Source organism: Anopheles arabiensis, chromosome X (genome assembly GCF_016920715.1).
Source record: "Anopheles arabiensis isolate DONGOLA chromosome X, AaraD3, whole genome shotgun sequence".
Classification (NCBI taxonomy): domain Eukaryota; kingdom Metazoa; phylum Arthropoda; class Insecta; order Diptera; family Culicidae; genus Anopheles; species Anopheles arabiensis.
The window spans coordinates 2650109-2672097 of NC_053519.1; the positions used below are offsets into that span (position 1 = coordinate 2650109).

The 21989-nt window shown below is 49.7% G+C and overlaps 1 protein-coding gene across 4 annotated transcripts in view; it reads left to right on the plus strand.

Annotated features, from left to right (window-relative positions):
* Positions 1-308: 308 nt before the first annotated feature.
* Positions 309-21989, plus strand: part of LOC120905520 — a 28775-nt gene continuing 7094 nt past the window's right edge. Inside the window, exons 1-3 of one of the 4 annotated variants that reach the window (XM_040316369.1) lie at positions 309-628; positions 16018-17860; positions 21104-21443. In XM_040316369.1, the coding sequence (XP_040172303.1) occupies positions 21374-21443 (70 nt within the window). In that variant the 5' untranslated portion in view covers positions 309-628; positions 16018-17860; positions 21104-21373. Of the gene's footprint in view, positions 629-656; positions 776-15241; positions 15258-16017; positions 17861-20828; positions 20895-21103; positions 21444-21989 lie in introns of those variants that run through there. The other 3 variants (XM_040316370.1, XM_040316371.1, XM_040316372.1) reach the window with 3 other exon arrangements.

The following is a 21989-nucleotide window of genomic DNA, read 5'->3' on the forward strand; positions in this document are numbered from 1 at the left end:
AGCGTATTTTGTTATGACAAAATGCTCTGGTAACCGTTATTTCAAATATCCTTCTCATCACGCATTGTCAGCTATGTATTGAACTGTCATTTCTAAACAGCACAGATAAACGGACAGCCGGATAAAAGGTACTCGCACAAACGGCGCTCCACTGTAATTAATAAAATGTAAAACAACCGGTTTCAAATGCAAGCGTAAAATCACAGCAAGCACTGTCTAGCGTCTGTCTGTTTCGTTGTGCCAAATGCCCGACCGTCCATCACTGCACCGTGCGCGACGTATGTACCAACCTGCCAGTAACGGCTGAGCCATTCCACAACGCATGACGTACGGTACCGCGTACGGAACAAGCGAGAAAGGAACAGTCCGAAAATGAAAAGCGTGTCGAGCATCTCGCTGCAGTAGCGCTCCGGTAGGACACGGACATCCCTGCGTATATGTGTGTAGTTGTTTCTCTGTGTGTGCGTTTGTGTGGTTGCAAAATTGAGAAGAAGCAGCAGCAGCAGCAGTCTCAGCCTCAATGCAGCGCGTGTGCAGCACCTCTCTGTTCCGCCCATAGTGCGGCCGTGAATTCACTACGTTGCAGCAGCATGAAGCAGCCGTGTGAGGAGTCTGCGTGAAGGAAGATGTAAGTGCTTGCTGGTGTAGTATCATTTTGTTGTTGCAGTTAGTTCGTTGTGCTGCTGTTGTTGTTGTTGTTGTTGACTTTGGTGAAATGAGCTCAGAGTGCTTTATGTGTGTACGTGTGGTTCGGTTCGGCCAGTCGGAGGCGAAGGTAAAAACGGGGAGAGAAAAAAAGAGCGGAAAAGGAAAAAGAAACGAACACCATTTTTTATTCTGCCTCGCGCAAGAAGGCTAGAAGAGGGCTCGCACACACCCGTTCAAGGTGCCAGCGAAGCCTGTTTCTTTTTGTTTTTTTTTTCTTCTCTGTGTATGAGTGTGTGTAGGCTACTTTCGTCTTTTTCAGCGTTTGCTTCTCTCTCTCCCTCGCTCTCTCGCTCTCTCGCTCTCGCTAAAGTGTGTAAGTAAAGGAAAAGTGCATGCTAAATCGTTCGATCAGCGTTCCCATCGCATCTGCTTTAATCCGTGCGTGTGTGCGTGTTCGTGACTTTGTAACATGGCTGTATGTGTGTGATGTAAGTGTGCATGCACTCGCCTTGCACACCGTGTGTGTGCGTGTGTATGTGTGTGTGTCACAAACTGAGCTCTGGGGGCTATTGTTTTCCTTTCGCTAGCCAACTGTCGATGACGATCGCGTTTGGGCGAAACAAAAAAAAAAAAAGAAAAAAAAAGAAACCCAAGAAGCTGAAGAAGCGCACCAAAACCCTTGTCTGTATGCGTGTGTGTGTGTGTGTGTGCGCAAGCCACAAATGCTGAAACAAAACGCCATCTGAACTTTCCTGCGCTGGAACGTCTTTCAAACACGCGCATACACGCACACAGTCACCACGTTGCAGTCGAGCTTTTCGTAAGGGAACACAATGTCCATCACCTTCGCCACCGCCGCCACCGACCGTCCCCCTTATTCACACACACACACACTCACGATCAACTATTCGTTCCGCTTCCCACTAGTGATGGGCCGGTGCGCAACAGAAAGCGCAACAGAGGAATCGAATCCGAATGCTTCGCTGTTCCGGAACTGCTTGCGATCGTCGCCGCGGGCTTTACAGTGAGGGGGGGGGGGAACCGTGTACCACTGGCATAGAGGTGGCATGGTTTGGAGGGGTTGGAAGGATCACATCGTGTTACTAGTCGAGACTTTGCGACTTGCGACCAGTGCTACAAAATGTCACTGTCAAAAAACGAACTGAAACAAAATCCATGTCAGCGTCACGTACTCAATCGTGATAATCAGAGATGATACTCAAACCACGATAGGTGAGATCAATGCATGCCTCGTGACATTTTTGGTCAATCACTATGTCATGACTTTTTTTGTACTGTGATCAGTGCGGCAAACTGTCACTGATATAGTCATGACAAATTCCGGCTGAAACAAAAGCATGTCAGCGTCACGTGCTCTACTGTGATGATCAGAGATGAGACTCAAACAGTTGTTGCGACCATCACATGCTTGGTGACATTGTGTACAACCAACTCTTGGTCAGTCACTTGATCGCGGCGCCAAGTATGTCCCATGAATGTTGTGATTATCACCGACAGAAAATGTCGTGACCAAGTGAGAGTTGGGTGCTAAACAAAATGTCAACCAAGCATGTGATTGATCCACCAACTGTTTGAGTCTCACCTATGATTATCACAGTTGTGTATGTGACCTGACTTGAACTTCGTTTCAGTCATAAGTATTTGTGGCTGAAACAGTGGCATTTAGCAGCACTGTTCATAGTGTGAAAAAAGTCATTATTATGCTTGCGACCGGCATTAAGCTCAGCTTGTCAGTCAGTGTATCGCATTGGACTCAACCATGTCATGACGTGCTTTCATTGAGTATCAGCAATGAGCCACGGATGTGTTCATTGTTTTCATTGGTGAACATCTCGTGATGCTCATGACATTTTGCAGCACTGCTTGCGACCGAGCATTTGCGCGCTTTCTCTGCGCCCAGGATTCACTGTTTGGGACGGGAACTGAACTGGGATCTGATCTTACATCTCTAAGTCGGAACTGCTTGTCGATTGCTTGCAATGAAAAGAACGAACCTCTGTGTTACTCGCTGCGTTTGTCCATCGCCACTTTCCCACACAGACACATACACACACACATACACACCAGCTTGGGAATGTGATCGGTATAGCGGATCGGCAAGAGACCACCCCACAAGAACGGCCACCCACAAGCCAGACCTGTTCCCCCTCACCCCTTCACCGATCGAAGGAGTGTTTTTTTTCTTCAATTCTCCTTTCTTTTTTTAATTTTTGGTTTCTACCAGCACCATGCACCGGAAATTTGTTGGCGCAGCGCGTGCGTCTCGCGTGCCTTTGACAAGAGACGACACGAAGCGCCGGCAAAGCGAGAAATTGGGGAACGGTATGTCCTTTTCGGTGTGAGCGTGCTTCCAGGCTTGCAAAAAAAAAAAAATACAAAAATAATAATTAAAAAATGCGCGCACGTGTCTTCTTATCGTTTGCTTGCTTTTTTTTTCTTCTTTCTTCACAATTTATTGAAGGAAGACACATACACACACACACTTAACACAGCACGCAGACACCATGTTCACCGTCGCCCACTTTGTTGAAGGGGGGGATCATGTTGCTCAAGCCGCCTGCAAGTGCGCGCGGAATGGAAAAAAGGAAATGTTGTTTTGCGCACAGGAAAGTGCACCCTTCATTGGGTAGCGAGGGGGAAGGTAAAGTGGGAAAAGGGAAATTGAATTGTGAGCCACTCCGACCCCTCCACCCTCCCCCAGCTGGAAAAAAATGATCCTCTACACCCGCACAAAGCGACGAGATTGTTTGTAATATGCGCGTGCGCACGCGCGCGCACATGGTTTAGGCGAAATGTGGTCGTTTGGGGGGGAGGAGGGAGAGGAAGGTGGGAAGCGACAGACACTGTTCGAGTGAAAGATTCCGTTTTCATTTCTTTCTGTCTTTCTTTTCCCCTGTTTTTTTGCACTGCACAACAACACATTCCGTTCCGTCCCCCTTGCGGTTCTCCGTGTCCCGTGGTTATGGTTAGGGGTAAGGGTAAGGGAATTTTTGTCTGCACCCTGGCTTGGAGGGGGGGAGCTCGGCCGACACTGTTTTTTTGCATGCGGGCCCCTCCCGCGGGGAAACGAAATTAACGCACGTGCGTGAAGCCGAAAGATGGACCAGACCCCAGACAGGCACATTGTTCGGGTCTTGCAACGTACGTAAAGGTTTTTGGGTATGTTTTTTCTCCCAGCTTCTTCTTTTTCTTCCACCTGACACCCACGGCTACCGGGAAACGTGTGCAATGAAGAAGCGAAGGGAAACAAAACAAAAACAACACGCGTGCACGATGCAACTGTCCAGGCGAAAAGTGTGTCCAAAGGATTTGTATGCACGATCAGGGGAAATGGGATGCTGTGAGGCAGCAAATAGTGAGGCGGTGATGCTCGGTGGTGGTCCGTGCTGCTATCATCGTGTCATACACATCTTACACACCCATACAATTATCCTTTGCGATCAATTCTGCTTGCATTTGAGGTCGTTCGTTTGTTCCTGGAGATAGTTTCTAGCAATTGTCAAGCTCAAGACGAAGCATGCCCCGAAGTGCAATGCCTTTCGATGAACGTTCAACGGGAAGGCGGGGCAAAATGACACTGTTAGGAATATTTGCATCTGTATTCCACGGATTCTTCATTCTACGTTGATTTTTTTTTACGGCATACGACTCTGGACGACTCCGGGAAACTTCGGACAACTCCGCACGACAACTCTTGACGACTCTTGACGACTCTGGGCGACTCTGGACGATTCCAACTCCAGGCAACTCCGGACGTCTCTCGGCGATTCCAGACAATTCCGAACGACTCCGGAAAATGCTGGGCGGACCTACCTTCCGGATTTGGTTCCGAAATTATCGAAGTTGGATCGGAATCTACTCCAGATTTGTGTCATTTGGACGACTCTGGGCGACTCTGGACGACTCTGGACGGCTCTGGACGGCCTTGAGTCGTCCTGTCGATCCTGAACAATTCTGAATGACTCTGACTCCCGACGACTCCGAACGACTCCGAACGACTCTGAGCGACTCCAAACGACTCTGGAATCGCCGACAGACGTCCGGAGTTGCCTGGAGTTGGAATCGTCCAGAGTCGTCCATAGTCGTCCAGAGCCGTCCAGAGTCGCCTGGAGTCGTTCAAAGTCGCCCGGGGTTGTTCTGATTCGTGCGGAGTTGCCTGGAGTCTCCCGGAGTCCAAGATGTCCTGAGTTGTCCGAAGTCGTCCGGACTCGCCCGGAGTTGGAGTCGTCTGGAGTCGTTCTGATTCGTCTGAAGTCGTCCAGAGTCGTCCAGAGTCATCCAGAGTCGTCCAGAGTCGTCCAGAGTCGTCCATAGTCGTCCAGAGTCGTCCAGAGTCGTTCAAAGTCGCCCGGGGTCGTTCTGATTTGTCCAGAGTTGTCCGGAGTCTCCCGGAGTCCAAGATGTCCTGAGTTGTCCGAAGTCGTTTGTTGTCGTCCTGAGTCGTCTGGAGTCGCCTTGAGTCGTCCGGTCGACCCTGAACAATTCTGAATGACTCTGACTCCGGACGACTCCGAACAACTCCGAACGACTCCGAACGACTCCAAACGACTCTGGACGACTATAATTTTTAGGTACATCAGACATTTGTATTCGATGTGTTCCAATCATTAAAAGTCAATTTAAACGTGCTAATTTGCCAATACTGCAGGTGACCATTTTACTCCGCATTCTCTTATAAATGTTTTTTTTTCTCAAGCTTTTTAACCTAATCGCGCCTCAGTGACACTGCGGTTTGCGTCATCATTTTTTGTGGTCTTTAAGTGAATGCATCATGCACCGCTTTCTGTACCATGGTAGGGCTAGCCTATGTCTATGGCCTGTTCGGTGTAAAAAAGTGTGAAAGAGCAACTGTAAGCGAATGTGAATGTAGAAAAACGAGCAAATTCACACACACACACACACACAAACACACGGAAGGTTGCAAAGGGCTGGGGCTGGGGTTTGTTTTTGTTTCTGTGGCGTGCGTTTTTTTACTGTGCGCTATTTGATGCGAACCTGCAGCAGCTGAGTTCTTGGGTGGAGAGACGGGCGGCGCGCGCATCTCTGTGCCACGCACGCAATGATCGCGGGCGCTTGCGTGTGTCTTGCGCGGTGCTGAGAATGCACTTTAAACTCCCTTTACAAAATTAAGAAAAAGGGTACAGAGGAGGAGGGTACACACAAACTCATATGTTTTGGAGAGAGAGAGAGGAGCAAATTGCTATTTTTTTATTCTTTGGACATTTTTAGGCAAATAAAGCTTACCTCTTTGTGGCGTTAAATGTTGAATCCTTTAAGTTGAAGAAGTCTCGTTTTCTTCATTGTATTTTCACTTTTTTATATTAATTAATTAATCAAGTCTTAACAGGTTGAGTCGAAAAAGGCTTTCAAGTGATTGACGGGATCTCTCCTCTCCAAGATGAGGAGAGATTTGATCCCACGACCTGTCGGTTAGATGGACCGTGTGCAAAACCACTGCACCATGCGAGCGCCTACCAATCGAGCGTATAATAGTCAGCAAGGTTCAGCCTCGTCCAGCAGCCGTCCGTTGTGTGCGAAACAAACAAAAAAACTCTCCTTGCTGTAAGGGGCGAGTGTGTGTGTGGTTTATTTTCAGACGGTGTAAAGCGTTCTTGCCGATAGCAACGAAGCTAGCAAAGCGTTCTGAACCACTCCAGTTACTAGTTAAACACCCAGTAATCGACCTAAAGGGAAATAGAGGGATAGAGAGAGAGAGAAAAGGTTAGAAGGACAGAGAGAAAAAAAGGCAAGCAGCTACCGTGGCCATGAAGGAGCATCCGACTAGTGCAATGATGGACTCTTGTGCATTACACACACACACACACACGGGCCAAAAAGCTTTTTTTTTGCGCCTGGAGGCTGACCAGGGGAGTCGCTGACGACCCAGTGGCGCGCGCGCGTATGTGTATGTGTGTTGTTGTTGGTGTTGGAGTCTCTGTAGCGCTCTGTGCGCTGTGTGGTATGGTGGTACTGGTGGCAAAACTCGCCCGGCGGTGGCGCAACCGTGGGAAACCAAAAACTCACCGTGCACCCCACCCCCCCCAGTCCACGACCTCGGGGAGGCCCACACGCGCGGGGCCTATGGGAACGACGGGCGGTTTTTCTTTCGGTCGTTTTTTCCTCACCACTTTTTTTGTTGTTGTTTTGGGCAATCGCGGTCGTTATACGGTGGCGACTGCGCGGCGGGTCGTAAAGCGAAGCCGCGCAGGGCAATGGTTTAAAAGATGCCTTTTTTGTGGAGAGGGGGGAGGGGAGGGAGGGGGTTTACTGTCTAAAGCCTCACACGAACACACCGCGCCAGGGCGCAAGAAGGGTGGCTAACGAACGTCGGACGATAGCCAAAAGACGCAAGCGATTTTATGCCCTCCCCCCCCCATATTCCCCCTTTCTATACTCCATCCCCTACCCATCCTCTTCGCTCGTGTCTCTCTCTCTTTCTTTCTCTCTTTCCTACTGGTTCGTGTATGCGTGTGTGTGTGTGGAAGTGGGAGGCTTGGGCGCACTGCGGGATGACCCGTTGATATGCCGTCGTGAGAAGCAGCGGCAAAAGCATAACACAGCGGCGGCACAACACACACACACACACACACAACACAAGACCCACAGATGGAAAAATGCCAATTGGATGATGGTGTGTAATTTGCGGCGGGTCTTAACCCAAAAGGCGCTGCAGCAGTCCACACATCACCACCAACCCACCATCCACCGGCAGTGGGATGCATTTATCCCCTCTCGGTTGGGTTGCGATGATGCGGGTGGATGAAAGGGAAACCTTTTTCTCTCCCCCCTGCTGCGTTGAGCCTTCGGTGCGGACTTCCCGAGGTAGAAACGGGCGGAAGGAATCGGAAATGGGAACTGGCCACGGGACGGAAGACCATTGTGTGTGTGTGTTCGTGGGTTTTGCTTCAATTTTTTTCTCGGTTAATTTGTGTGTTAACAGCGCACATTTCGGCGTTGGCGGCAGCGACTTTAAGGATTGCGGGGATGCTGAAGGTGAAGCGGAGCTTAGCCACCACCCTCCTCTCAACCGGAGCATCTCGTGGTGCGGTTCTGCCTGCGTTTGTTTTACCGTCTCATTATTACTCGACTGCCTATTTTTCACCCATTTTTGCGTTTTTTTTTGTGTGTTTGGTTATAATCGTTTCTGTCTATTTTTGGGAAGATTTTTCTCCTAATTTTTCTCACAAAAAGGAAATACACGCTGGTTTGGTACATGTTTCGTGCCTTTCTTCGGTTGTTTTTTCTTTGTGCTTTACTTTCTCTACGCATCACGTACAACTGCTGTGCTGACGGGACGGGTCCCTTGCTCTGCTTGTTGCCATAATGCTCTTTGGCTCGGTTGTTCTTCTTCTCTAGTTTATCTTCCTTGTCTCTTGCTCTTTTGCCCCTTTTTTGTACGATCGATGTGGGTGAAAGAGGGTGAAAAGTCACATTCTGAAAATTGACTTCAATGTTTGGCAAATGACCTTAGAACTCGGTACAGGTTCGTAAGTAATGCCAGGCCTGTCAAAATACACACTTGTTGACTTCAAACAACACATTTTTCTTCTTCTGCTGCTGCAACGAGACAGGTTTTACTCTCCCGTATGACAGTTCTATCATTTTTAGTACCGATCTGTTCCCAAGATTCGTGCGAAACCCCACGCTTTACACCTGGCATTTTTCTTCTCATTTTTATGATGAGATTGGTAGGATTGTGACCTCCTATACAGTCCGTTTCACGAGTTGTACATTGAGCGGTGTGTGTTTTACGTTGCCTAAAGGTACTTGGTTGATGACATCTGTCACGAGAAAAGCGTTACGTAAATAATGCGGTTGACAGCTGTCAAGATGCTGCCATTTTTTGACATCTGGTACAGGGTAAACAATTTTCCCAACAATTGCACCTGTGTCATGTGTGCAGGGGTTAAGTTGACAAAACACACGGAATCGACTCTGGAGAGCACGTCCAGAGTTGTTTGGGATCGTCTGGAGTCATACGAAGTCATTCGGAGTCTTGTGGAGTCCTCTGGAGTCATCCGGAGTAGTCCGGAGTTTGCCGGAATCATTCGGAGTTATTCAGAGTCGTCCGAAGTCATCTAGAGTCGTCTGGAGCCGACCGGGATCGTCTGGAGTCGTGCAGAGTCTTCAGGAGCCGATCGGAGTCGGAGTTGCTCGGAGTCTGTCAGATTCTGAGTTATCTTGAGCCTGTCGGAGTTGGAATTATCCGGAGTCATCCCAATTAGTCCGGAGTCATTTGGAGTCGTCTGGAGCCGTCCGGAGTCGTCCGGAGTCAGAGCTATCCGGAGTAGTCCAGAGTTTGCCGGAATCATTCGGAGTTATTCAGAGTCGTCCGAAGTCATCTAGGGTCGTCCGGAATCGGATTGGAGGTGGAGTTGCCCGGAGTCTGTCAGATTCGGAGTTATCTTGAGCCTGTCGGAGTTGGAATTATCCGGAGTCATCCCAAGTCGTCCAGAGTCATCTGGAGTCGTCTGGAGCCGACCGGGGTCGTCCGGAGCTGGAGCTATCCGGAGTAGTCCGGAGTTTGCCGGAATCATTTGGAGTTATTCAGAGTCGTCCGAAGTCATCTGGAGCCTTCCGGAATCGTCTAGAGTCGTGCAGAGTCTTCAGGAGCCGATCGGAGTCTGTCGGATTCGGAGTTATCTTGAGCCTGTCGGAGTTGGAATTATCCGGAGTCATCCCAAGTCGTCCAGAGTCATCTGGAGTCGTCTGGAGCCGACCGGGGTCGTCCGGAGCTGGAGCTATCCGGAGTAGTCCGGAGTTTGCCGGAATCATTTGGAGTTATTCAGAGTCGTCCGAAGTCATCTGGAGCCTTCCGGAATCGTCTAGAGTCGTGCAGAGTCTTCAGGAGCCGATCGGAGTCTGTCGGATTCGGAGTTATCTTGAGCCTGTCGGAGTTGGAATTATCCGGAGTCATCCCAAGTCGTCCAGAGTCATCTGGAGTCGTCTGGAGCCGACCGGGGTCGTCCGGAGCTGGAGCTATCCGGAGTAGTCCGGAGTTTGCCGGAATCATTTGGAGTTATTCAGAGTCGTCCGAAGTCATCTGGAGCCTTCCGGAATCGTCTAGAGTCGTGCAGAGTCTTCAGGAGCCGATCGGAGTCAGAGTTACCCGGAGTCTGTCGGATTCGGAGTTATCTTGAGTCTGTCGGAGTTGGAATTATCCGGAGTCATCCCAAGTCGTCCAGAGTCATCTGGAGTCATCTTAAGCCGTCCAGAGTCATCCGGAATCATTCCGAAACGGCAGGTGCAATATTTATTCTGGTCAGGCATTTTATCTGCAACTCCAACTCCGACTTCTACTAACCACGGTCGACCCAAAGCGCTATTCCGAGAAAGAAAAGACCGTTGAAGAAGTGCACGAGCAAAGCGAAAGACTTCAACTTCACCTACTTCGACCCACCTCGGACGGACCTGAGCAGGGGGGGTTTTGGGACATTGCTTTACGTAAACTTTGACACCTGTTAGAGGTTCGTCGCCTGCTGTCATAATTGAAGTCTCTTTTCTCGATAGTGCCATAGTACCCTGGGCTACCATTCCAGTTTCTCTCTCTCTCTCTCTCTCTCTCTCTCTCTCTCTCTCTCTTTTTCCGCCTCTCTTTTTCGCTCCGTCGCTTCCCTTCTTTCTCAGTGCAGCAGCATCCTCAGCGTGTTCCGGTGTGCCTGTGTGGTCCAAAGCTCGGGCTCCGAATATAGAAAATATTGTTAATTGCATTGTGTGTTTCCCAGCGGCAGCGGCGGATGTTTCGTTTTTTTTTTTTCACTGCTGCGCCCCTTTCCCTACCTAGTTGTAGCGGGCTTCCCACCTTTAGCCCACAGTTGCCACGGTCAGGAAGCTGAACGCCAAAAATTTCATTCCACCTTCAACTCGAATCACCTGTTTCTGCCCTCCTCCCCCCCCCTCCCCTTACACTCAGCCCTGGGAGGAGGGCGCGGGCGGCAAAAGGCTGCTTTTAAACTTATCGGGGCAGGCCCCGCTAGTTAGCGTAATTAGGTTGATTGTGATCGATTTGGCGGTGGTGGCATTCCCCTTGCTTTGCGGCGGTGGGGTGGGGGAGTTTGCTTTTCATTTTTCCCGATTCATCTTCTCCCCTCTTCGCGTCGGCTCTACACACTCGCCCCTCGCCAGTGTGTGTGTAATGCCGTGCAACAATTCCGAAACGATGCCGCCTTTGTCGAAGAAGTTTGCTTTCGTCCAGGTTGCGCGCACCAGTATTTTCACATAATGCTTTATTGTTTGGAGTTTGTGGGGGTGCGGGGGAGGGGGGGGTGAGTGGGGGTAGGGGTGTAGCCGTAACAGCACCAGCGGCAGCAAAATTTGCCAGATAGGTATCTGCTCGCGCCACGAACGCAACACGCCCCACTCCTTCCCACTCCTTTCGGAGGAGAGTTTATTCACTTGCCTGTTTTCTGTTTTATTTTTAGTTTTCTCGCACATTCACAGACACACTCCGTGTTCCCAAGAGATCATCCCCTTCCCCTTCTCCCGTTTTTTTTTTTTATGCTGCAAGAACAAGCGGTGTGCCGGATGGGGAAGGAAGGCGGGGGCTGGAGAGAAGTTATGGAGGATCCAGCGCTTTTTCCACTTTTTTTTGTTGTTGCTCCAAGTTTCTCCGAGCTCCCTCCCTGGTAAGGGTGAGAAAGGGGATTGTTGGAGAAGACACAGTGGGAAGGGGGGAAGGGTTTGTGTTGATTTGCTTTAGGGCGTTAAGCTTTGGAACCCCTTTTCTCTGCTGCTGTTGTTGTTGTTGAAAAAGCTTCGCAACTGCAACCTCCACCGAGTGACTTCAAACGTTCTCTTTTTTCTCTCTCTATCTCTCTTCTCTCTCTCTCTCTCTCTCTCTCTCTCTCTTCGTTTTATTACACTTGGAGCGTTGCGGGATCTTGCTTCCCACTCAACGCAATACTCCCTCGCAACTTCACCCTTCGCGACTCCCCCCCCCCGCTACCCGCCCCAGTTGATCGTGTCTCGCTCCTACACACACACACACACACACACACACACACACACACACACACACACACACACACACACACACACACACACACACACACACACACACACACACACACACACACACACACACACACACACACACACACACACACACACACACACACACACACACACACACACACACACACACACACACACACACACACACACACACACACACACACACACACACACACACACACACACACACACACACACACACACACACACACACACACACACACACACACACACACACACACACACACACACACACACGCACACAAACACAAACACACACACACACACACACACACACACACACACACACACACACACACACACACACACACACACACACACACACACACACACACACACACACACACACACACACACACACACACACACACACACACACACACACACACACACACACACACACACACACACACACACACACACACACACAAACACACACACACACACACACACACACACACACACACACACACACACACACACACACACACACACACACACACACACACACACACACTGGTGTGTGCAGTGTTTCTGTTTTTTCGGGCCCACCAAACTCCCGTCCTTCATCTACACTCCAAAACCCTAACCCCACCCACACCCCGATTTACCTCCTTCCCTTCCCCTGGCGCACCTCCTTTCGGTCGGGTTGGTTGTTGGTACCTCTGATGCGTGCCGCTTACTTCCCATTCCCGCTCCCCCCTCTTCTTCAAACCCTCCCCCCCGCCCACATCAAAACCACACGGTGTGTGGCAGTGTTGGCGAGGGGGTTCGTCGTCTTGTTTAATTTCCTCTTTTTTTCTCTTTTCGGTCAGTTCTTTCGGTTTTGTGGTGCGTTTCTTTCTTTAATTTCAATATATCCATTCTCTCTCTCTCTCTCTTTTTTACTTCTTCCCTTTTCTACTGCTTCGATCCCCCCCTTCCCCCCATCACATTGGTTTGTTTCTGTTTCTGGTCTCTTTTCTTATATGTTAGTTCTCATCTTCTTTTCTTCTGTTTTTTTTTTCGGACCGATTTTTCGGGTCTCACGTTCGTACGCGCGCTTTGATCTTACTTTTTTTATTTCTGTATGTGTGTGTGTGTGTGTGTGTGTGTGTTCATTTTAATATTACTTTTTCCTTCCTTTTTTCATCTCTTTTGCCCTTTTTGGTTGTTGTTATTGTTGTTTTTGCCTTTTTTGGGGGGGGTTTTCGGTGATGTTTTAACGTGCTGCTGCTAGCGACTCTTCTTATTTCTCGATTTTCTTACTCGTTACTCGGATGCCGGCTTTTATTTCCTTATTTTGTTTCCCTTTTTTTCGTTTTTTTTTGTTGCTCCTCGCATTTTGCGTTATATTCATTCGTTCTGTTTCCCTTCCCTTCCTTCCGTTTGTTTTCCCCCTTTTCTTTCTTTCTCTTTTCCTTCCCCCACGCACACACACACACATACACACACTCAACTGTGCGCATCCCATTACGCTCTGCGCCCGTCTTCGTCGCTGACGGCGGCGGCTACGACCAACGACCGTGAATGGACCACCAGAGGAGGCCTTAAACCAGCCCCGGGGATAATACCGTGCCGTGGGTAGAGGGCAAAACGAGTGACGAGAAGAAGAGCGAAACACAGCGAAAGAGAGAGAGAGAGAGAGAGAGAGGCAGAAAGGTACAGTAAAGTATCGGTCCCGAAACACGACGCTCCCTGCGGTGCTGTGTGTGTGATGGCGAGGGCGAACGGAACAAGGAAGCGTAGGGCGCAGCGGAAAAGAAACGGAAGAGAACGCGGGCGGGTGTGGGACGCATGCTGTTGCGGATCGCGGCAGCACACACTGCGGTCGGATGCATTGGATGGGAGCAGCAGGTTCATGCCAACGGTTAAGGTAGCTGTGAGCCCGTTGCGGAGTGGTGTGCATGGTTTGATTTAAAGACAGCGCAGCACTGCACACGGGTCTCGTAAAACACCGACATTTTTGGCCAGTGGAGAGTGTTGTGTGTGTGTGTGTGTGTGAGAGAGGAAGGAACAAAACAGGGGCATCTCTTTCGCTCTCGGGGTCGGTTACTGGCGAGGAACCCAAGAACCCCTGGCAAGAAGGAATCGAACCACCGGACACACATCGACCATGAGGTAAAAGGCTGGATTGTGGGTTGCATTTCGTAGCAGAGGGCTTCAAGAAAGGCACATTGTGTGTGAGAGTGTGTGTGGCGATGTGTATTACGTGTGTGGGAAGAAGCCCGAGCCATTTTGAGAGGGGCAATGCCTCACGTACGGAGGAGAACACTCCCGGAACAACGATCTCCGCGACATGCATGTAGTGTAGTTTGGGAAAAAAGAAGAGAAGGGGAGAAAAAGAGAGAAAGAGAGAGAGGTGAAAGCATGAGACGGAGGGACTCGGATTCGCCAAGGCACGAAAAATGTAGCGCAAAACACGGCTTCTTGCTGTGGAAGTAAGCGCAATGTTCCACCGGCTGTGTGTGTGTGTGGTGTGTGGGCCCCCAAAAGAAAAAGGTCTCAAGCAATCGAAAGAAAGAGAGAGAGAGAGAGAGAGAGAGAGAGAGAGAGAGAGAGAGAGAGAGAGAGAGAGAGAGAGAGAGAGAGAGAGAGAGAGAGAGAGACAATTCTTCCGACTTTGTGTGGGGTGGGAAAGCGTCGAGAAGCGCGCGGCGGGAGTGCATTTTATGGGACACCGGGGCCTTTTTTGTTGTTGTTGTTGTGGCGGGAGGACAGGAGGAGCGCGCAAGATTACCGATCCGTCAACCCGTCTCACCCCCCCTCAGAAGCGTAGGATCGTCGTTGGCGTCACGACGGTCTCATCATCGCCGTCATCACCAAAAAACACTTCTCGCTGGGGGAAGAGTGGCACAGAGAGCGAGAGATAGAGAGAAGGAAGGAGGCAAAAGGCAAGGCGAAAAGAAGGGGCAGCGAGCGAGAAATTGGCAGCAGCAGCAGCAGCAAAGCGGAAGAAAACAGAAGAGTCAGAGTCTGTTGGCTGTGTATGGGTGTGCGAAGCGAAAAGGCGAGAGGAAGCGAGAAACCCGAAACCGAAGTGGGTGGTTGGGAAAGGGAGACAGCAAACAACAACAACAACAACAACAAAACGACAAGAAGGCAAAGGGGAATCCACACCGGTCCGGGCCGAGTCCGGCCCGGCCCTGGACGGGGAAAACGTTAAGCGCGCGCGCGAGAGGCTGAGAGTGAGCGTTCGGGCTGACAGTTTTGGCAGCATTAGTAGTGCCGGAGCGACCGAACCTGCAACAATTCAATTCGCCCGTGCAGCAAGGCCCGTCGACCAAGCCCGCTCCCCACTTCAAAACGGCCGGGTTTGCTGGCGCACGCAAAAATACACGACCAGTGCAGTAAACAGTGGAGCTGGACGCGAGCGTAAGCGACGAACCCACCTTTCGGGTCGTCGAGAAACAAATTTTGGCCACTTTGCAGTGAAGTTTTGCTGTTGTTGGTGTTGCTGTTGTTGTGGTATTTGTTTGTCTGTCTGTTTCTGTGTCGTCGCGATGTGCAGTGGAATCTGTGGTGCGTGAAGGCGGCGTTCAAACGCCGCACAGCCGAACGCGTAGTGGCAATCGGTGGGTTAATAAGAGAGAGAGAAAGAGAGTGGTGAAGGGGGGGAGGCATGGAAAAGAAACAAACGGAACTGAAAGTGTAACACACACAAACACACACAAATCTTGTGTATCGTCATCTTCAAAATGACCCACACACACACACACACATACACCCCCAATTCCACCACAAAGGGGGGGGGGGGGAGGGAGTGAGCCAGAGAGCCATTTTTGTTTTGGTTGGGGGAGGAGAACCGTGAAGAAAAACGGAAACAGGAGGGTGGGAGGAGGTGGGGGGGGGAGGAATGGCTGGTTTCGCTTCTTTCGTTCTGTGCGGCGACGGCGCCAAGGGTCCATCTTTGCCTTTTTTTTTATTGCTGCACACCCCTCCTTCCCCTCCCCCTCCTACCCCCCACGCTTTGTGCTTTCCCACGGTCGGTGAATAATGCACCGTAAGCCGGACTACGAACATCCTGCACCGGGCCCCGGGTGCTTGCAGCTTTTCCCTAAACGACTTGGTGTGTGTTGTGTGGTTGGGAAGCGACGAACCCCAAAAAAATAAAAAATAAAAAATAAACTCAATCGAAACAATAAAAAATTTACGTGCGTGTATGTGTGTGTGTGTGGCGGTGGTGTTAGGAGCGAATGCCCACCCGAATGGGCACTATTTTTGCATGTTTTTTCTACATAAAAAAGCTATAATAATTTCTTTTTCTTCTTCTTCTTTCTTTTCATCCTACGACGTGTTTTTGTGTATGTGCGTGTGTGTGTGTGCCGCTTGCAGTGATTCCGTCAGTGCGTGAAGGATAGTACCGTACCCCACGACGGTGGGTGGGCGGTAGTGGTGGAGGAGGAAACAAGGGTTTGTCCAACCCCCCCCTCCCTCCCTCTCTCTCCCCCCTCGTTGTTTGCTACAACCGCAACAGGGGGGCAACCGGCGGCAGCAACAACAACAACAACCGAAAACCGCCAGAAAGAAAGAAAAAAAAAACGCAAAAGGAAGCACGCTGCAAGGGAGGAGGGCCAACCCCGAAAGGACCGAGCACCGGAGCCCCCTAAACAAGATGAAAATACAGCACCAGCGGGTACGGTTTACGAGCAGCGTATTGTACGATCACAACTTTCACGACATTCAACACCAGCAGCAGACGCGCAAGCAGACGGACGCGAGCTGCCACGACGGAGACCGCTACGAGCAGCAGCAGGAACAGCGCCACCGTTGTTGTCGTCGTCGTCGTCGCTGCAGCGCGTTGCAGCAGCGGCAGCAGCTGCCGGTTGCGAACCGCCGTCGCCCGGGTCCGTTCACCACCACCGCGTCCGGTGCACCGGCGAGCGGCCATCATTAAACGCGCTCGCGAGACGCAACACAGCTGGTGCTGTGGCTGACGGAAGGGGGAAGCGTCTTTTCTTCCTGTGTGTGTGTGTGTGTTTTTTTTCTCAGTCTCTCTATCTCTCTCTCTGTGGTCGGTGTGTGAACCCGCCGGATCCTGTCCCCTTAAATTCCCTGCCCACGCACACGTGTGGTGGTGTGACGCTTAGTGCGAATTGAAGGCGAGAAAAATGACTCTGCCCGAAACAGTTTTGTTGTGCGCGGTACGAGAGCAGCATCAGTGTAGCGACCGTGCAGGCATCTGATATCTGTGAAAAAGAAGAAGAAGAAGAAGAAGAAGCAAATCGAAGGGAAACCCCTAATCCTTGTTTTTTTTTTGTGTTAAAAGTGAACTGTTGTGTGCCGCTCTGTGCCGCGTGTGTCCTGTTGGCGGCATCAACAACGTGTGCTCCCGGGGGAAGCCTCAAGAAGCAGCAAAAGAAGCAGCAGGTGTGTGTGTGCGCGCGCGCAAGAGTGTGTATGTGTTTTGCGTGCATTTGCACCAGGTGGCAGTGTCGTATCGCCGGCAGGCTGAGCGGCTGACGCGTGCCGCGTCTCTTTGGCGTCGCGTGCGTCATCGCCGTGTGCGCGCGTGCTGTCGGTGGTGTGCCGCGTCCCCGCCACCAGGTGTGCGCTTCTTGTTGCATCAATTCAACCTCTCCCAATCAAACAGCAGCAGCAGCCGCCGTCAGCAGAGACCTCCCTTCTGTGTGTGTTTTGTGCTTCTTGTGCCTTACCTTTAACACTGTGTGGCCTTTTCCGTCGAGCAGGAGGAGGAGGAGGAGGAGGTGCCTTTAAAACCCCTCTCCACACACTGCAGCAGAGGTTCCAAACATCTGCGCTCGATCGTGTGTGTGTGTGTGTGTGTGTGCTTTCGACACAAGAAAAAAGGAAGAGAAGAGAAGCAAAAAAAAAAAAACAGTGAGTGAAAACAGACACCCGTAAACCCCGAAACCGCCGGCCGCTCTAATCCCCGCACTCTGTCGCAGGGAGGAGAGGACCCGAAGGCGTTTGTTCTCTACTCGATCAACCTGAAAAAGAAAAGCAAAAAAAAAAGTTCTACTCCAATAACTCAATCGACCGAGGGAGCAGCAGCAAAAAAACACGGTGGCACGCTTGCCTCCTGCCACATCAATCAACAGGTGCAGCGTGTGTGTGTGGTGCTTCCTTGCGCACTTACGGCAGGAGGATCTAATATTGCGAGACGTTAGACATTCCGAACCAGCAACAGTCGTCGTCTTTTACACGTTCGAGCGAGGTAAGCGTTTGGGGTTGGTGGGCAGGAGGTTACCAGGTTTACGGTAGCGCACCGGAGCCGGCTCGATCTGTGACCCCACCCAGATGGTGTGTGCCTTTATTTTATTTCATTTTTTGCACAATCAAATTACCTTCTTTGGCAATGTTTAAGGAGCGTCAGCCGTCGCCGTGAGTTTTAGGGATGCACAAAAGTGTGTACCATCACAGGACATGTGCAGAAAGCGGCGGGCAGCCCATATGTCATCCAGCATTATGGCAAGAATTAATCCAGACGGTTAGCTCCATTTATTTGGTGATTGGTGACACAAGCTGCTGTCTCTTGTGTGTTGTATTTCTGCAGTTTTTGCTGTAAAGGGATACGAGCGTAACGAACAAAACCATGCTGAGCTGTCGCTAAATCCTAGGAGGCATCCTAGGAGGGGTTTGAGTCTTTAAATTTCAAATCTTGTCGGGCTCCGACTAAAGTCGCAATCGAATCTTCACTTCAAGAGATCCGATCCTGTTCCAATCCGTCAAGTGGGATTGCCGATCCGATTCGAATATTGCTAGGGACTGAATCTTTGAGTCTTCCAAATCTTGTCGTGAATCGGAGATTCAACGAAGCCTAAATCTAGATGATCAAACGAATCCCAATTTTATCTCATTTCAATTCCAATTACATCGGAAACGAATTGGAATCGTATCCCAATGAAATCCTAATCTCAATCCCAATCTCGATCGAATTCCAATCCCAATCATATCCCAATCAAATCTTCACAAGAGATCAGTACCTATCCCAATCCGTCAAGTGATCCTTTCCCCGATCCTTTCTAAGGACTGAATCTTGAGTCTACCATATATTGTTGGGATGTTTGAATTCGGAATTCAGATGTTCGAATCAAACGAACCGAAACTCGATCGATCAAACCAATCCTAATTTAACCTCATTTCAATCCCAATTAAATTGGAAAAGAAACGTAATCGTTTCTCAGTGAAATCCTAATCTCGAACCCAATCCTAAATCCGATCAAATTTGCCATCGAATTACAATGCGAATCATATCTCAATCGTATGGCTTACTCTGATTCTCAATGCTCATGAATCTCTGAACGAATCTTCAAAGCTTAGGCCGTCTTTCAGTATGTATTAATTTAAATCTTCAGATACATCGACAGATCGCATTAACATAAAGTGAATCTTTGAATCTGGATCTCAAATGTTCAGATTCACGAAGCTCCAATGATGATACAAGAACCTTCAAAAATGTAGGAATCTCCAAAGATGCATCAATCTTCACAGATCGTTGAAGATGTATGGAATCTTTTTGGATTCATGATGGATGGATTTACAATTTCACAGCTCTCCAGAATAGGTTTGAACAGATTTTGAGATAAACCGTTACACAGTTATTTTGCACCGCGATTCTTGCCTTGTTGATTTTGTGTCTTAAGATCGCCTAAAGATCACATCGACACGTGTGATGGGTGTTGCTAACGTTGACGTTTTAGATATTGATTAATCTGTAGAAGCATATGATGAAATCTCCCAATGGTGTAGTATCCTCAGCGGGAATTGTTGCTTTAGGGATGACCGTTTCCAAAGTCTCGTCATATTCCATACATGAATTCTATAAACTTTACACACGATTTGTCTATCTCGATTCTTGGAGGGGAAGTTTTGAGTGACAGTTTTAAACATTGAATTGAATACTTCATGGCAACACGTGATTGGTTTTCCGTAAGATGCGAATTTCGCTAAGCTGTAGGTTCTTTGAAGATTAGAGCTTAGAGAGTTCACAGTACATCTATTCTTTGGAGATTCAATCGAATATACCCTTGGGTAAAGCATTGAAACACGGGGAGCAAACCTGCTCTGAGATCCTGAGAGCATCTGTCAATACCCGATGTATTGAAGATTCTTCCAAAGCCGTAATAACGTGAACTCAAATGATTCCTTGGAGATTCCTGCAGTTTTGAAGAATCATATTGAAATAAATCTTTAGTATTCACATCAGAGTCTTTAAATTATCAATTACTGATAATTGCAATCAGTGCATCCTTACGAAACATTCGTAAAAGCACAACACTCGCATAAATGTCTCATTTTTAAAATCTCCATACATGCAGTTGGCAATTGAAATGTCCATTGAAATAAATGGCGTTTTGCGGAAGACATGATGGCAGTTCTGTCCAAATCTGTAAAAGCGCAGCTGCTACGTGGGCTTCGCTTCAACTGGTCAATCTCCCGATCACCTTCCCGGCGCACTTGCGCTTAGAATACTGGCAGCAATAAAATGCATTCTTAGCATCGCTCAATATATTTAATCTCCGTTCCTCAGGGCCCGGGGTGGTCTCCGGACCAAACGGTGCGCATTCGAGCACTTTAACGTGGTCCGCGATCCAGTTCGTGTGGCGCCTTCGTAAGCCGCTGAGTCGTCCTGTGTGGAACCATAAATCGCATCATTTGCACAACGCTCAACTTCCTGCCGAGCAAAAGAGCTGTGCCGCTGCCAGCGAAAACTTCTCCCGGAGCCGTTTTGCATCGATCTTTCGTGTCGGGAACGCGCTTGGCGCGGCGGTACCTGTTAATGAGTTGGAAAATACCATTCGTGAATTTCGATCCACCAGCCCCGGGTCAGCCAGGACGCGGAGGCTGTAAAATCCCTCCACCCTCCCGCTAAAGCTCGCTCGTAAAACGGATCGGCCCGAACCCCGAAAGGGTCAACTGCGCAGTAATAAATTGGAATGTTCGGCACAAGCGGTGTTATTGCAGCGAGGCCGATTTACGAGGCCACACTAAAGCGCTCCGCCAGCTAAGCCCCCGTTGTTGCACCGGTTGGGTCAAACCGTAAACAAATCCCTAATGGGGGGGGAGGGGGGGGGACCATAACCGTCACGCCGGTGAGGACAAAGGCACCTCGGTCGGCTCTCGGTCGTAATAAAGTTCTCCCGGCGCGCGTTCTCGCGCACACTTCTTGGTGCCGTTTGGCGGTGAGCTCATCGTTCGCCGCGGGCGCCTCCGGGCCGTATTATTCAAGCGGCATTAAACCGACCCCGGTGTGTGTGTGTGTGTGTGTGTTGTGGTTTCACAAAACAAACAAACGAAGCAACAAAAAAACATTGCCAGCACACGGCCGGTTTAATTAAGTTTCGCTCATTACCCAAATTGCTGCAAAAAGCCCTTTTAAATCGCCCCGGTGCAACGTTTGCTGATTGCATTTCTCTGACCAGCTTACCTGATTGTTCGTTCGCTTCCTTTCTTGCAGATACGTTCCAGCCGTGTTGGCGGCAGCGTGTGCAGCGACACCACTCTCCTCGTCGGCCGACCACATTCGTTGAAAATCTTCTAAACTCTACAGTACGCAAAGCAAAAGGTGTAAAGAAAAGCAAAGAGCGCGGCAGTGAAGGACGAAACAGAAGGAGCAGCAGGACAAGGAGCGAGAGAAAGCAGGGGCGCCTAAACCAACCGTCCCAACCCCCCCCCCCCCCCACCCTGCGTGCATGATATACCGGCGGCAGCAACACACTTGGGAGCAATGAAATCAAGTGCAGTAAAATTTTGTGCTATACTATTAATTATGCTGTCATCAGTTGTGGTTCACACAGGTAAGTGGCGCGCTCTGTGGGGCTGCGAGGCATTTTTGGGGGAGATCAATTAGCCCATCCCAGCATTTGCTAATTGGGGAATTTTCTGCTTATTAAAATTAATACTAAAAATCAAAAACAATTGAACCGCAGGCGAAAGGTAGAGGGAAGCTTAATAAGTATAGGGGGGCCGTTCAATGTGTGCGCTCAGGTAGGCCCAAGCAAGGAAAAACGAAGGCCGGAAGTTTTTTTTTTGTTGGTTTTATGTTGTGCCCGGTTGTGAATTTTTGTCGGCGGCCGCAGCCGCCGCATCGATCTTGTTTGCAGATTAATTAACGATAGAAAGTAGGCACAGACCAATGCCAGGGAAGGGCTGCATTTATGCTGCTGCTGCTGCATCGTAAAGCCTTGTTGTCTCTCCCCCCCCCCGTTTTAGAGTGTGAAAAAAAAACCATCGGAACGGTGCCACGTTGCTTAAACTAATTTGTCACTGGTTTAGCGCGGTGGGCAACGCACCACCCTTGCAATGGCTGCCCTATCGAGTGGAGAAAGATTTTAATTGGAAGA